Here is a 17,465-nt window from a genome sequence, read left to right on the forward strand (position 1 = left end):
ATGGTAACACTAATTACAATTGAACGGTATCTTTTCATTTAAAAAAAAAAAAATGAAAAGTGACTTATGCCACTTTCAAAATAAACGGCTCAAATATAGAAAATATGTGTATAGTATAGCACATTTGCTGCATAATGCAATGAAAAGTTGATCAAGATGCTAATTAGTAATTAGTAATTACGAATAATCATGTGTTCATCAAAAGAAGATAAGTCAACGCTCTTGCGTCTTGTAATTGTCGCGTCTGTTTCACTTTGTCTCGATTGTTCTACGCCTCTTGACTCCCGTCGCGCGTCTCGCTCGCCCGTGATCGCGTAAATAATACACACGTACACACTCATACACAAACACACATACAGAAAGCACAAGGGCACACGCGTCCGATGTGCTCCTAGCCGAAAATGGTGACCACGGGGTAGCGAGACGTGACGAGTATCAGGAGGCGTTGTTTGTTTTTATTGGACCGAACTCGTTTCGTGGAAATTCAGTATGGCGGCTAATTTGGGGCGCATAGAAAGGGATCATTTCTGCCAATAAGAGAAACGCGTTTACCCTACTTCTGCGACGGTATTAACATGGAATCGGTTCTACACTTTTCTCGACTGACTTCTTCCGAGCACCAGACAGTAGCTATTCTATCACGCAATTAATTGACGGAAATGTTTATTTTGTATAAAAATCCGTAGTCTAATAACAGAAATAGCGAGAAGTCTAATAAAATGGAATCTCGGAGTCATGAAGCAACAGAGGTCAGTCGCTTTCATTGCTTGATGGATTCGGTGTTAATGGAACTCGCGCTCCATAATTGTGTAATTATTTGATACAGAAGCGATGGATTAACTTCATTGATCTCATGTTTGCGGGCCAGAGTTGATTTACTACTACTGACATAATTTAATCAGTTGAAGTAAAACTACCGATTATTATGGCACTTTCAAGGTGAACAATTTCTGTTTCATAAAATCGATAGAATTTTTGATCAAATTTTATTTGAACAGTCTAATTATTTTTATCCGTATTATATCTTATTTAATGCGTTATTTACTATTTTGGGGATACATAGATACGTTCGCGTTTTTCGTGGATGATCCGACGAAATTCTCCGAGTGCAAATGGTTGAAACAAATCTGCAAAATGAGCAGCGCTAGATAAATTTGGAGGAACAGATTTCCGGACAGATTCAGCGGAATCGGGGATTGAAAAAGAGAGCTGCTAAAGGCACGATGGGGAACGTCTAAGAATTAAGATTGCCGTAACTCGCATCCATTAAACTTTTTCGAACCAGCCTCCTGACGGACTTTATGCGTTTTTCGTTGCACAAACGCACGTTTACCTTCTGCGTTCTTAATGACTACGACGTGGCTCGTAAATAGCGACCATACCGAGACCACGACGCCGCGTTCCCGGAACGTCAACTTACCATTAATTAAATCAAGTCTACACAAGAAAGGAATCTGTTTCAGCATCGAGCGAAATTGTCTGCGATGCCGACATCCTCTGTCGGCTCCTCGCACCCCGACGATGAATTGCATCATAGCTATCGGACGTTGCAACGAAAAATCTCATCAATTGTCCGAGAACGTGTTCGACGATTTCTGGACCACACATGGAAACGAATAATCGTCTGCAGTAGACATTAATGACAAATACATCTATTTTTTTTTCAAATTCAGCCAACTTACATCTTCAGTGACACATTTCACGAGGTTAAAATTAATTTCGTTTCAAGCAAACTTGTAATATGTAGATCGGGAGTCTTGCAAATCTCTATTCGAGCAGTTGAAAGCGGAAATGGTGTATAGAAAGTTAATTTGTACACCATGAGGGACGAATTAAAAGTTTTGTCAAATCTAGTAACAGAAAAATTATTACAACTGTTTTATTAAATAAATCGTTTTCAAGATTTAATTTAAAACAATAAAAAGAAGTCGAACAAAATATTAAATGAAATATGATTTAATAATATTACAGCAACCCAGCAAAAATTTGCCTTACACCATTTCTATTTTAAACGGCTCAATCGATTATTTGATAAATATCAAAATAATTGTTGAGCGAATGTATTTCTCATAGTCGAAATGCAACAAAGCGTTCATTATTGTTAATATATTATATCGTTCAAGTGATCAGTTCGATGTTAAAAAATTATATCATAATTATTTGCGATGGGAAAAGCGCATACGAGCAATCAATTAAATGTCTATTTGAATTAAAAGAACAGTATTCCTTTTCGAATGATGCCATGTTTCATGTAACATGACAAAGTACACGCCTTCTTGTATTTTTCGCATTTACAGATAGCATAAATATATAAAGATCCGCAGCCTTGTAATGCATCTCGATCGAATGCATTTCACCTAGTAACCGCAGGCTGAAGATATTTCCTAGGCAACGGAATTGTGTAAAATCGCCTGCATTTCAACCGAAGAAATCGCAATAACAGTGAAACTCGCCAGAACTCGGTGAAACTTCAATTCTGAAGCAATCCCCGTGTTCTCGGATTAAATAAATCGTCGAATTAAGAAGTTGCAGTACAAAGAAGAAACGACGCCGCGTCGAAAGACGCACGCGATGGAACGGGATCGAATTAATAAATAATGCATCGAGCCTCGCGTTTCTTCCGTGAGAACCGTTAATTGAAGTGGATCGACGTGGGAGTTGCTCCCGCGTTTTTTCCTAACAGTATCGAAATTTTGCGAAACGAGAGAAGACTGGAGACGGCGACGACTTTTGAAAAATGATTCGGCCGGGGTCGTTTTACGATCGGTTTTTCGTCGCAGCCTGTCGTAATTTCCCGCGTATCGCGAATCCATTCCACGATCACCGGTCCCTTTCTGGTTCGGCGTTATCTGGTTTTCGCTAATTGACCGTGGCAAATAAGAATTCTCCTCGCTTGAACGGATCGTGCCGTTCGCAATATCTTTCGGGATCGGCTGGCGAACAAGAAGAACGGTCACGCGCGTAAGAAACCGGCGGGAAACTGCTTCAACGAAAATATCTTACGTACCGTGCTCTAGATCGAAGAATTTTCTGAATTTTGTTCACCATTTGCGCTATAATATCGCGGCGGACTCGTTCCGAAGATTTCAATCACGATTTATTAATCGTGGATGTTATTCACTTGGAAATAAAATTCAAATCATCTGTTGTCAATGCAGTAAATTCTCTCCAATTGTGCTTTAGCTTGTAAACAGAAATGGATAATTTGAGAAGAGGTTTTGTTAGAAAGAGATTATTCGAGCCTTGCGCCTCGTTTTTATAGTTGTTCACAATCGACAATTATAAAAACGAATAATCGTATCTCCTCTTTCTAAATTGTCCATTTTTGTATACAAGCTGAGGGACAATTTGAAAGAATTTTTTTTACCGTATTTACTGTATTTGCCAACTACAAATAAATATATATTTTCTTCCTCGTATAGAATTTCATTAACTGAATATGATTTTATTAAAAGAGATTATAGAGTGCAGTAGGTTTAAATATTATTTTTAATTTCATTTCTTTCGAAAGCTATGATGTTCACTAGCTCTCTTTGCTAAAATAATTGATTAGATAATAATTGATTGCCTCTATTATGAAATATGAAAACAGTTCAGTAAATTAAAGTTATGGCTAGACTGCGGATTTTATGCGTTTATGACAGAAATTAGTAAATCGAGTGTACAACTGGAAAAACATTTAACGAATTAGAAAATATTGTTGTATTCTTTTCAACTCACTAAACTTGTGAAGAATAGAGATCAATGACTACAGTTCCTGTATCGTGCACTTAACGGAAACAATTTTTATTTTGGAAAATAATCTGTAGTTTAGTTATGACTTTGAATAACGAAGTTAACAAAATGGATTTGTTTTTACGCAAATTATGAGCATCATAATTTATTTTTTCAATATTTTAGTTAATATAAATATTTAATACTTAAAATTCTATCATTTTTTAAGTGAAAAATAATTCATTAGCGTCGGTGTATGTCTTTCAACTGGTTGAAATAATTAAAGAAAGAATATTTTATGTGGCTTCTGGTTCTTACAATTGATACGAAGAATTCTTATCTTTGAATATAGTGATCAACAAAACTAATAATTTTACCGTTAGAAAAATATTCCTCAAATATATTTGCAGCGATTTCGAAATTCCTTCGAATGTTCGATCAATGTCACATAGATCAAAGTGTTGGTCAGAAAATAGAAGTAGGTGCCACGAGTGCTAGAAAACACCTGGACACGCGAGAATAGATGAAAATGACGAGGCAACAATATTGAAAGCGGATTTATGAAGCTCGTGTGCCCTCCCGGTGAGAATGTTTGTTACCTCGGGGAATTCGCATAGTTTATCGCGCGAGGATCGACGTTGAAGTAATTATTGGGCAAACGGCGATGCGGACGCTCGCACCGAAAATCTATTTTGCGCGTGGAACGCCTCGGGAAGAGTCCGTAAACAAGTTTCCATTCACGAGAGATCCATGAAAACGAAATTCTACGTTGTCGTTGGAGAAACCAGTTCGCGCATACATATGTAAGTATGTATATTCGATGGAGGCGCCCACATGCTTTCCTGCGATTCCGTTTCGGCGCTCGTACGTGCGGATCGGTTTCTGTTGGCCCGACGGTGTGGAATTTATTACAAATTACCTTACGAGCCGACACGCTTACGATTTTTACCGAGGAACGTAGCTTGCTTTCTCTAAGCGAGGATCGAACTACGCGAGTTCGAAGACATTTTTTTTCTAATCGCGCGATATTTCATCCTGAAACTTCTTCTTCGCGAATGAAGTTTTTTTAAAATATTATTTTATATCGCATTTATCGTTTATCGTAACTGTTGGAATCACTTTGAAAAGTGTACATGGGTGGTTTTACTGTTGTAATATGGAATTAAATTGCAATGAAATTACTGTTTTATTTTAATTTATTTATCTACTTAAATTAGCCGTTAGTGTTTATTAGTCAGTGTTAAATTTGCCAGTTAGCCGTTTTTGACTAGTATACTAGTCAGAACACAAAATATTGTCATTTCTTCATGACAAATGAAATCCAACGAATTCGGCGATTTTTATGAGGATTAATGGGAGATTTATGAAGATCATTGTGAGACAATGTAAAAAATATAGCAACCTAGATACACAATTACGACCCGCTTCCTCTAGGACGATTTTTCTCGGCGAACGTTGCAAGACTGCTGACAATTACAGTACTTTCAAGACGAAACATTTTTGATTACTAAAATCTGTATCAATAGAATCGTACGGCAAATTCTGTTGGAGTGGAAAAATCAATATTAGGGTAGTGGTGCTGGTTACTGTGTGCCGACCAATTGGTGTGCCTCCAGTTTCTCTACTTTATATTTATCGAACAAGACATTATATTTTCTGATTAGAAAACAAACAAAACAATAGAATTAACAAATTTTGTATCATTTTATTCGGGAGAATCTCGATCAGTCAAACTAATTCAGGCAGGCATAGATGTACGGTTAAACATAAATTACGGTGCTAGAGTAAATGTTTATTGAATTGCACGATAAATCTTAACGTGAATAAATCTCGGATAAATATTTCCGTTGTTTATATCCCGCACGGAAAATATAACACGCAGAACATGTGGCTCCCAGAGTGGGACAGAACGTGATGAAACAATTTTTGCGTGGGCAGAAGCGTAGACGAGGTTTCAATATTTTTCAAACCAGATGAATGGAGCGCTGTATCTTTTTTCATCGCTGTGCGACAGCAACGAACAACTACAAACGGTAGTAAAATCAATTAGAGGAGACGTGCGAAGTGTTGAATGTTGCGCAGATACAGGGAACATTTGCGCAGCTCGATCACGTGCGTTGACAAGAATTAGCAACTTTTCGCCAGCGTTTCTGCCGCAGCGATGCAGGTAGAAGATTCGTCTGGTTCGGAAAGAAAACAACGATATTAGATGTTCGCGTAGATAACCACGATCTAATAATAGGATTCCGAAAGACAATGACGGAGTCGTGGCCGGACGCGTGGTTCTACGAGCTTGTAGGTATACGCCCATACATTTAGCAACACGCTCGTTTCGAAACGGGTCATTAACATGCGGTGATTTATGAATTTATTTGTAACATTTTCGGTTTTACGATCGTCGTTAGGTGTACCCATCGTTTTATTATGCCACGGCCGCCAACACTGTTGCGCAATTGGAATGCAATACGTCTGTTCATGGGAACGTTGCTTAGAAACTACGGATCGAAATTTAAGACCCAATTCATCCTTCGTTTTATTAACCAGCCCTCCAGGAAATGTGTACTTTCTTAATTAAAGCTGTAGTGGATAAATTCATCTCGACTTCTTGTCTGCAATTGCAATAAACTTTACGGTTCTACGCTTTTTCTGTGCTACTAATAAGTGTTCTGAGAGCTGAGAATCAGTGTAGAATAGAAATAAAGTGCGGTTTTGGTATGTGACTTACAAGGAGGGTAGTTTAGAATAAAGTTACTTAATCTTACTTCGTGGAGTTATCTTTATTAAGATTAAATAATCGAATGATGCGAGAAAAGTGAGAGTCGATGTGTTATTGATTCATCGAACGATGAATGAAAAGTGAAAGGCGACAGAAAAAATGTTTATACTTTAATATTACATTTAATAAATTGATCAAATTGAATCGATTGCAAGATGTTTCATTTTACAGAATCATAACCGAGATTTCTGGAATTAATAATTTCAAATTTTAAAAGAGTCCTTCTTTCGTTATAAGTGAACTACATTGACATTTATTTCTATACTGAATAATTATAATCAATTTAAAGTAAATTAACAATATTTTCAAATTCTTTAAATGTATTTGCTGTTTTGTTATTCAATTTACTCATTTATCTTATAAATGCATAAATTATCCTCAAATCATTTTGTTATAAGCCGAATTTATTCAATCAAAAGACCAGTATTTCAAACACGGCATTTATACATTAAAAGCTCATTGGGAATAGTGTGTCAAAGCAAACGGTTCGTATTTTGATTGATTGAACATCTTCCAAAGAAAGATACGAAGTTTTTACGATTCGTTTAAAAATCTGACATTTCATATACGTCAACCTAGTGTAATAGATTACATTCATCTCTGGGCAACTGGACGCATCTAGAAAAGTGTATGCAACCAAAAATAACGAAATATGTAGGAAAGGTATCATTAGAGAGCAACATAATTGCGTTTTGAGCATCGACATTTAACCGACCTTTCTAAAATGTTGAACAATCTGAATTTATTTACTCGACTGACGCATGGCTGATCAGGTTACGTATTGTTGTCTAAGAAGATACGAATAGGACGCGGCATATATGCATTTGCGACAGGACATCAGGCGCACTTCGACGCGATGATTCATGGGAACAGACCGCGAATGAATTAATGAGCTTTCCCGTGGAGTTCGTTAATAGCGCGAGCCGGGCTTTTCCGCGATCGCGATGAACGGGAACAGTTACAAAGGTCGTTTGAGAATTAATTGTGGCCACATAAACATTTCCGCGGATTGTGAAACACGGTGTGTAACGAACGAGTCACTCGGCCGGTCATTTATCGGGACACGTTCCGAAAGCCCGCGCGACCCGACGTTCATTAAAATCATATTAATATGAATGCGCGTAAAACCAGTGGCGAGGATAAGGAACACTCTTAATCGCATACTGCGTGAATATTTATTAACCGGACGGAAATCCCTTCCGAAAGGTTTCTCTGTTTACTCGGCAGCCCTCGATTCGCAACGTGTAATTACGACGTGATCGCCGATCCGCGGGCTTCCCAGAATTCGTTTCGATACGGAAACCGTCGGCGAAACCGTTCCGTGGATACCTCAAGCAAATAAAGTCAATGAAACGGCGTAGCTAACTGGCCGATTTCAATTTAACCCATCGAAATAACAGGCATTCGAGTACGTTAGTATTAACAATTACATCAGCCGTATTACGAACAATCGCCACGAAATAATTATAATATGTGTAATCCCGTCGAATTCTTACATGATCGGAGTATACCGAAATCTCCGCTCGAAACCTGTTCTCTCCCAGAAGAGGATTCCAATTTCTCCGAAAACCAACACGCGCCTCTTGCTCGAGTACGACGAGTACACTCGTCACGAAAGAACGGTGATCTTTTGTGCTACGACGAGTATACTCGACACGCGAGGAAGATCTGCCGTTCACGTTCAAATTTTTGTGGAACTCGTTCGTAAGTTGCTGGACGTTTTAATGGAAATTGCCAATACGATCGATAGTGTATTTACAATTATCTTGTAGAATTTTCCACTTCGAGACGATTATCGAAGACGATGCTTACCATGATACTGCAAATTATCTTTTAAAGTTATCGCTGGTCAGAGGATTTTTATGAAATGTGAAAACCTTTTGCAGCAATTGCAAGAAATAGAAACTAAAAATTAATTTTTACTTTAATCCTTTTGACCCTTTGCACTCGAGTAGTGACCCTGAGGCACCACTAAAAATTGTTATATCACGTTCCAAAATAATTGTCACATTATCAAATTTGTTTCTATTTAACCTTTTAGGTACGGCTGAATTCTGCGCGAGGCTATTTTTCTCTGGACGGCCGAGTCTGATATGTACTGTACAGAGTCTGATACTGTATATTCTGTCTGTATATACAGGGTGTCCCAAAAATGTCTCGCAATCCGAAGGTGGCGGGTTCCTCAGGCCATTTGAAGTAACTTTTTCCTTTACAAAAGTTTTCTCCGAGGCACCGTTAACAAGTTATTAACGAAAAACAGTGACCAATGAGAGGCGAGCTCAGCTGGCGCGAGGCGATCGAGCCAATGAGCGGAACTGGGCTTCGCGCGCTGGTTGGCTGGGCCGCCTCACGTCAGCCGTACTCGATTCTTATTGGTCACTGTTTTTCGTTAATAACTCGTTAACGGTGCCTCGGAGAAAATTTTTGTAAAGGAAGAAGTTGCTTCAAATGATCCGAGGAACCCGCCATTTCCGGATTGCGAGACATTTTTGGGACACCCTGTAGACTGTTGTAAATCGATGTGAAGACAAAAGAAGTGTGAAACAATGCATATAAAGACGATTATTTGGTTCAAACGATGAGCGAGTGAGCTACTAGAGCAAGCCACTATAGTGGCGCGTCGTCCAGAGAGATGACATCCGCGAAAGCCACTATAGTGGCGTGTCGTTCTAAAAGATGACATCCGCGGAAGCCACTATAGTGGCGCGTCGTGCCTAAAAGGTTAAACTGTTGCATGAGTTACAAGACTAAATTTCATATACATATAATGGACTAAGTTATAAAATGACAATGCTGTAGGTCAGAAGAGCTATTTAAAATGAAAGTAGATTTAAAATGGCTTTAAGTGCAAAAGATTGATAAATTAAAAATCATATATTGACACTTTTAATTTCTTTTAAATTTTCTGCTGTTTTAAATTGCTCAATTTTGCCAGAAATGCGTGACAACCGCGATCTAGTTATCATATTGGTTCGATGCTATTTAGAACTCTTACAATTCACAACGATGGATTTATGGTTCTAAATTTTATGAATAGTAACAGTAACTTGAATTATGAATCAACGAAACACCTCCCGTAATAAAATCAAATACAGTAGAATCTTGATTATCCGAACAGATCGTGAAATCATGATCGTTCGGATAACACAACATTTATTTAAATACAGTGCTAGATTAAATCTTTCCTGAGTTTTACATTAAAGTAAATTTATGCAGATCGATTATTCGACTTTTTTCGAACAAATTCAGATATCAGAGGAAAATGAACATCGTCAGCATCAATTGTATAGAAAAAGAGTGAAATAAAGATGTACTTATTCTCTTTTAATAGTTACAATAAATTCAAAGTAGTATAACAAGATGTTCAAATTGTTTCTATCTCTTCGTTGCTTTGTATTTCACTAACTCATCTTTGCTATGTATGCACGAAATCCGAAATCTAGTAATATCTCTCGAGATTACTACGTAAAAGAATACCTCAAAATTTCTTTTCAATGTGCCTGAAAGTCATTTAGAATCCTATAAATTAAAGGGAAAGATTCTAAGTAGATAGGAAAATATTTCTTCATCCAAGATTCCTTGCGGTAACAATGACGAAAAAAAGTACCATTTATCGTATCCTTATACAATTTGTAATCTAAGCCATTGTTATCGTATCTATGTAATCGTGAAAATTATACATGTTTTGATATGCACTGTACAGTGCAGAAGTGTTACGACGTGAATCGCCAACTGCACGTCGTAAATCGTAGATTCCAGCGGTGGCGAGGTACGCGTGGTAGATTTTCGTTACAGGACCGGTTCCGGACGGTAATTAATTTTCACACTCCACTTCTAATTGACAGCAACTACCGGGCAAAAATTCTGACGCCGAAAACGTTTTACAGGTTTCGTTCCTATCGGAGAAAGTCGGTTAAACGGCCGTGTACAATCTCTGGGACCGAGTAAAGCAACAACCTTTATGTACCTGTCTATTCAAACCTTTTTCCTACAAGGTTCCCGATTATCTGATAACAATTTACGTGGTATTAAGTTGCTGAATTCCTTCCTCCATAAAGACATTGGTTTCTTTGATAGAAATTTCACTCATCGACGATACTTGAAAGTAATTTTTACGCGAATCTCTTGCACTACAATTTCAATCACAACTATGTCAATTGGCATTTATTCTCAGATAATTTTTACCTTTTGTGTTTCTTATTCCAAGGTTTTAATAACGAGAGAATCAAATTTTGTTTTGACTCGGAGGAAATTCATAACGTGTTTACTTAGGCGGATTGTGTATGAATCTTTATCACGATTCTGGCACGTTGTATGGTGCAAAAGGTTAAAGTGTTTAGTAATCTTTGATTAAAATCTGTAAACTGTGAGAAAGAGATAACTTTCAAATTTCTACTCCATTAAATAAATTGCTTCGATCTTATGGAATCTCTTATGTTGCTTGTTAACCTTTGAACGTAAATTGGGTCTACCTAAGCTAAAATGCAGCTAGAAGTGCTTCTTACTCTTTCGTGTGATTAGACTTGAATTTTATTCGAATTGAAACCTCTTAATATCCTTGAACATATAGTGAATACCAATAACCATAGCAGAAAGAAAAGTAATTCATAATCTATTTTTTAATAAACATGATTTTTATTTGTGTGTACGCATATGGAATTTATGGGTTAGATTGATTTAGTGTAGTTGTACCATGCATATTGGAGATTTTAATGAATCTTCATTATTGTACTGGATTATCATGTAAAATGAAAATTGCCCGTGTTGCCTTGGAAATAACTTCAACAATTTGAAAGGAATGCAACAGTTCCTTCAAATTTTATAAAAATGTTTACTCTTTTGCATTTGATTTACTTATTTTTGTCTTAGATGCATCAAATCCGTAATCTATTTATTATGATTCAGTTAGTCGTTCGGATGTTTACATTTTGTAATTGCTAGTGAAGCAAGTCGCGATGTGTTTGTTGACGATGAGTCATTTCTAATATTATATCGTGATAAATCTAAAACATCATTAAAATAATACCATTTAAACGAATCGAAGTTATTCATTGGACTCGTTTCCAGCAAATATGGGAGACCGGATCAATTTGGCTTAATTTTTCATAACACTATCCAAACTAGGTGCAAGAGTTAGTCGAACTTCTATAACTATTGGGTTGGCAACTAAGTAATTGCCGATTTCAGTTATAGATGTCTCTCACTCCCATTTTTATGATATCCGTAAATGATATATTATAAAATTATTATTATTATTATTATTATGTTATTTTTTATTATCCGTGAATGTTAGCAACTGGACAAATTGAATGCAGCGGTCAAGGAAAAGCGACCAGAATTGGTCAATCGTAAAGGTGTGATTTTCCACCAAGACAATGCTAGGCCGCACACGTCTTTGTCCACTCGGCAAAAATTGATGGATATTGGTTGGGAATTCATGTTACACCCACCATATAGTCCTGATCTCGCGCCATCGGATTACCACCTATTTCGATCCCTGGACAATTCCCTTCGTGGTAAAACTTTTAATGATGATGACGCTGTAAAATCTCACTTAACTCAGTTTTTGGCCGAAAAGGATCAGACTTTCTACGAGCGTGGAATTTTCAAGTTGTCAGAGAGATGGAAAAAGGTCATCGAACAAAATGGAAAATACATTACAGATTAAACTTGATTCCAAGTAAAAAAAATTTTTTATTTCATTGAACAAATCGGCAATTACTTAGTTGCCAACCCAATTGTAACTAGTGACCCTTTCCCTTCTAAATTCCTTTCGCAACGGTATTCATCGTAAACCTTTGAACGGCGAACAGCGTACCCTTCGAACTGACCCGACATCGGGTTGCACAACGCTAATTACGTTATCTGGTACGTATGGCGTTTACACGGGGTTCAGCCGGTTTAGCGTGGTTTCGTCATGGAAGGATGCGACTTAACGCATTCCTGCTCATTATCTAATTTGTCGATCGTTCGGTTTCTGTCGAGACTCACGTGATCTGGGCCCCGTTTCGTCAGCGAACGTCTGTTCGTCCCGCCGCAGAAAAGCCGGAGAACACGCGCCTAGTAACCTTACACGTGATGACCATCCGCGGCTTCATCCTAGATCCGGGGAAGGTAAGTCACTCGTCCACTGTTACGCAAACCTTTTCCTCCTGGTACGCTGTCCACAGTCTCGTCAAATCCCTGACCATTAACACCTGAACAATTTTACCGTAGCGAAACCCATAAGGATGCAAGAACTCCGAAGAATTCCAAACTCGCCCGCGAATTGCTGACTAGGCTAGTTAGGCAACTCGAAAGTTCAAATATTTGAAACTTCGCGCAAGCGCAGTTTGCGCGATGCCGGTAGCAAAACAATTCGTCTTCGCTCAACTCAATTTGTACCTTCCCAAGGACTCACGGGTAAAGTAATGATAATGATTACAATTTATTTTTTCTGCTGAATAATGGTCCTAGCGGTGACTACTTGAGGAAAATCACTGTTAAAACAGCAGAATTAATGATAATACCGCCTTACAGAAACGCTGGCACGTCTAGGATCGTTGCAACTACAACGATTTGATATTCTTTTTCTTACATAGGAATTCCACGCTAATAAATATCGTTTTCCACACATTTGTTGCACGTTACGACAATCTATGTCTTCGCTTCTAGCGTCTCGGATCTTTGGATTTAGCCTTTTAGGTACCGTGCGTCACTGTGGCTACAATATTGCAGCTCTCGCAAATATCTTGTTTCATTTTACAAATTGTTTTCGTGGAAAACTTTCAATTTATTCGATATAAATCTATTCTTAGGTAAGGCTGCATATAGGGTACAGCCAACAAATAATAATTGAAATGCGCATTCCACGGATACCTTTTTATAGAAGTACATAGTACATATAAAAATCTTGTTCAGTTTCCAGTTCCGCATGAAATTTCACACTGTCTAACAGGTTAATACATCTTTGGTCTTTTCGGCTGCAAAAGATTTCATCCAGTTAGAATCTGAATCCTAATATTTTAAGAATCTCATACGATGAATTTTGTTTTATTATTCGCTTTGTCGCGACTCCTAGATGCAGTAAATTCTCCCTAATTGACCCTCAGCTTGGAAATAAAAATGGACAATTTGGGAAGAGGAGGTACGATTATTCAATATTATTTAGTTATTATTTATATTATTTATTTATTATTTATATTATTTGTTTATTATTTATATTATTTATTTTTTATTTATATTATTTATTTATTTTTATTGTTTATAGTTGTTGACAATCGGTAATTATAAAAACGTGCTGCAAGGCTCAAATAATCGCATCTCCCCATCCCAAATTGTCCATTTTTGTGCACAAGCTGAGAGTCAATTAGGGAGAATTTATCGTAGATTCATGTTCTCTGATCATTTTGATTAGTTTACTGAACCATTCATCCAGGTTAGAGTTCGGTTTAATTCTAAGATTCAGAATTTTTAAGTCAGAAATCGTCTGCCAGCTTCGAAGTGACTAGTAGAGCAGCCTGGATACGGAAATTCGCTTTTCTCGGGGAATTAGCTCACGTTCTGTTAACCCTTTTCTGCGAACCACCACTTTCGCGTTCATTCACCGGGAATTTGAACCTCGGCTTGAATTCTCGTGTGACGGTGCGAGGTATACCCGCGACCTTGAGGCATTACAGGCTTCCCCCTTGGATACTCGGATACGAGAGACGGCGACCTGCAAATCTAATCAATGCGTTTTTACCTGGAACGAAGTACTACGTGGTACGCCGTTCCCAGAACTAATGTGAGAGGTGCGCTCTAGATAGCGGGAATACTCGGTCGTTATCGTTAATCCTATAGTATACAGGGTGCGGTGGAGCTGGTGCGTCAAATTTTCTCCTCAGCTTTACCATAACCAAATAAAACAATGTCTTCCGCTGCAATAAAACGCATTCGTTCCCGCTTTTGAATCGAGACAAACGTTAAGATGCTTCGAAGCTGTTCGCAGAACGTGCACCGAGATCGCGCGCTTTGTATCTTTAAGTTAGTTCTTGTGGAAGAAAAAGAACATTCTTTCCCGGACGAATTGTTTAGTGGGAGATATTAAACAATCGTAACGCAGAATTTGCGCAGTAAACGTTAGCGGAGTTGCATCTGCAAGATTCGTTTGTTGTATAACATATAACATAGGTGCCTTTTGATGAAAGTTAACCCTTTGCACTCGAAGCCACTTCAACTGTGAATCTAAAACAATTTTTCTGCCTCACAGTATTTCCGTTTTATATAACAAAGTGCATTTTATGTATATGAAATTGAGTCTCGCGATCCATAGTTATGCTTTTAATGATTTTCAAGAAATCTTGAACTTTGATAATATAAAAATGATGTTGGAACGTGATCTCAGTGGTGCCTCAGAGTCGCCACTCGAGTGCAAAGGGTTAAACTGCAATGATCTTAAAAATTTTTGCTGCTATTTATATATATATATTTATATATATAATATTTTGCTGCTAGAAAAGAAAGCGTCATAAACTGCAACGTTTTATTAGCTAGAATGAAGACGTAAGCTCGTGTTTACTTAAGTATGCATTCTGTGAACAGCAGGCATCTTACACCTCATGGCACTGGGTTAAGATGTCAGATACCATTTAGCATTGGAATTAGTTCATAACATCTACGTTTCGTCGTTTCGTGTTTTTTACAATGCATTTTATAGCGTATATTTTAGGTTACGAATAAAATACATTTTGATATGATAAACATGTGTATATTAAATTTTCTAACACCTCGCGATGACGTTAGATCGAATTTATTTAAACTTTTCGACACTTTTATTGTAATGTACTGGAACTGGAGAAATTAATTAAATCTGTTCCCACGAAAGAGTTCATGATTTAAATAATTTTAAACTAGTCTGCAAAGTGACATTCTAATTTTGCGAAAGTCGTTCTTAACTCTCAACTATTTAATATTGTGTACCACACGAAGATAAACATTGGTTTTCATAAAATTAGTTGAAAAATATATAAACGAAGATTGATAGCAAATATGCCATAACTAATCGAAGATGTCAAACGGTTGCTCTTGATTAAACTTTGCTGCCTTCGCGGAATGTTTCCGGTCTGCCGAATTCCGTGCTGGACGCGGAGCTTAAATATAACGTTTTGATGATCAGCTAATTGGTTCGACGGTGTTTGTTGCAGGCTAACGTGCACCGAGCCCTACTTCGTTAGCGAAGGCCTGTACACCGCAGCAGAGGAGCTGGAGAATACGCGCGAGGTAACCCTACACGTGATGACCATCGGCGGCTTCATCGAAGAACCGGGGAAGGTAAATCATTCGTCCACCGTTACGCAAACATTTTCTTTTCATCGCGCTGATCGGCGAGGTGAAATTGCACCTGCAAAAGCAACCTCGCTGCTGGCCGCGATGCGCCGCTAATGCTCCTCCGCTCTTTCGTTACCGTTGCAAAATTGATCGGTGCGTCCGGAATGACACGCGTCGCATCAACACACATTTACATGCATAATCTGCCGGCAGATGATTTTTATTTCATTTTTACGAACCCATTTACATGGCAGTGAACAAAAAAATTGCTTCATATTAAAGATCGGCTTGTACGCGTTTTGCATCGGATCATGCCGAATTATTAAAAGATCTTGTCGAGATAATTTAGCTGGGAAACCGATGAATTATATATTTTTACGGGATGATGTAATCTTACTGCTTGCTTCTGCATCTTCTAGTAATCTCTAGACTTGACCGACACTAACAAAGTAATGCCGACGTATGACCATACTTAGGATCATTTGTAATTTCATTTACCGATTTTGTTCATTTATCTCATTAAGATTAAGATTATCATAATGAAATATATACAAATTTTAATTAATTGCGGGAAAGGAGATAATCGAATAATAATATCCTTAAAGGTAGATACTGTATAAAATTATTAAAATTCCACGCTAAAATAATTTAGCTACTATAGTTTAGCTGCCATAGTCGCAGTGCGTTTACGTGTTTAGAGATTATATCTTTAAAGGATGGTGCAGTTTCGTCTGTTATTGCATCTTCTATTATCCTCCGGAATTGAAAGGAGATAACGAAATAACTCCGCTAAATTAATAGTTGATTATTTCCTACATCGTTCAGGTTTTATTTCGAACGATAGTACACGCTCGGTATGAACTATGCGCGCACGTAAGAGTGAGCCAAAAGCGCATCGTGCGACTCGCGGGCCGCCATAACCTTTTATCAGTTATCTAATTAGCCGTTGCATTTAATTAACGATCCGGCGAGAGAGCTGAATGATAGCGGCAGCAACGTGCGAGACCGACGAACGGTTCTGCCTGGTCGTACGTAATTTTAATCGGCGCACACGACAGATAACGAAGGGTCGAGAGATGAACTTCGGCTTCCGCGCGCTAGCAATTAGCTGTGTTTTTATTTATTCGAGCGTTTGCGTCTTGTTGCATCAGCGAGAAAAAAAAGTAATATTGTTTTTCTCCTCGCGGAGAATTCGATGCATTGCAAGCGATTCTGCGTGAGAATTCGCAATGAATTTTACTGCACGTTGCTACACTTTTAAGAAAGTTTAATTAAGATCGGACTACGATTGCTTTAGATTAATTATTCGACGCAAAAAGAACTTTGCTGTCCTGTTTTGGAGGATTAATTATTTACAACGGGTTTCTTGATTCTGCGTGAGAATTTACAACGAAATCATGGACACTACGTACGGTGTGTCAATTTTTTGGTCAATAAAGTCCTGCATACATATGGTGCTTTTTTGTTAGGAAAGCTTAATTAGAATCGGTGATAGCACACGACTAATTATTGTCAGAAAATAAAATTGTACATTTCCGTTTTGAACACATAGAGAATCCGATACGTTGCAAGCAACTGTGCATGAGAATTTACAGTGAATTTTTTTACACTTACATACCTACTCTTTTAAGAAAGTGCAATTAATATTGCATCACGATTGCTTCCATCTAACTATTGGCACCAAAAA

General features: G+C 37.7%; 1 protein-coding gene across 1 annotated transcript in view; it reads left to right on the top strand.

Annotated features, from left to right (window-relative positions):
* The window catches only part of MESR6 (misexpression suppressor of ras 6), a 657,659-nt gene that overhangs the window by 188,890 nt on the left and 451,304 nt on the right, over positions 1 to 17,465 (top strand). The window contains exon 2 of the mRNA XM_076527384.1: positions 15,655 to 15,781. Within this exon, the coding sequence (XP_076383499.1) occupies positions 15,746 to 15,781 (36 nt within the window). The 5' untranslated portion in view covers positions 15,655 to 15,745. The remainder of the gene's footprint in view (positions 1 to 15,654; positions 15,782 to 17,465) is intronic.

Source organism: Megalopta genalis, chromosome 19 (assembly GCF_051020955.1).
Source record: "Megalopta genalis isolate 19385.01 chromosome 19, iyMegGena1_principal, whole genome shotgun sequence".
NCBI lineage: Eukaryota > Metazoa > Arthropoda > Insecta > Hymenoptera > Halictidae > Megalopta > Megalopta genalis.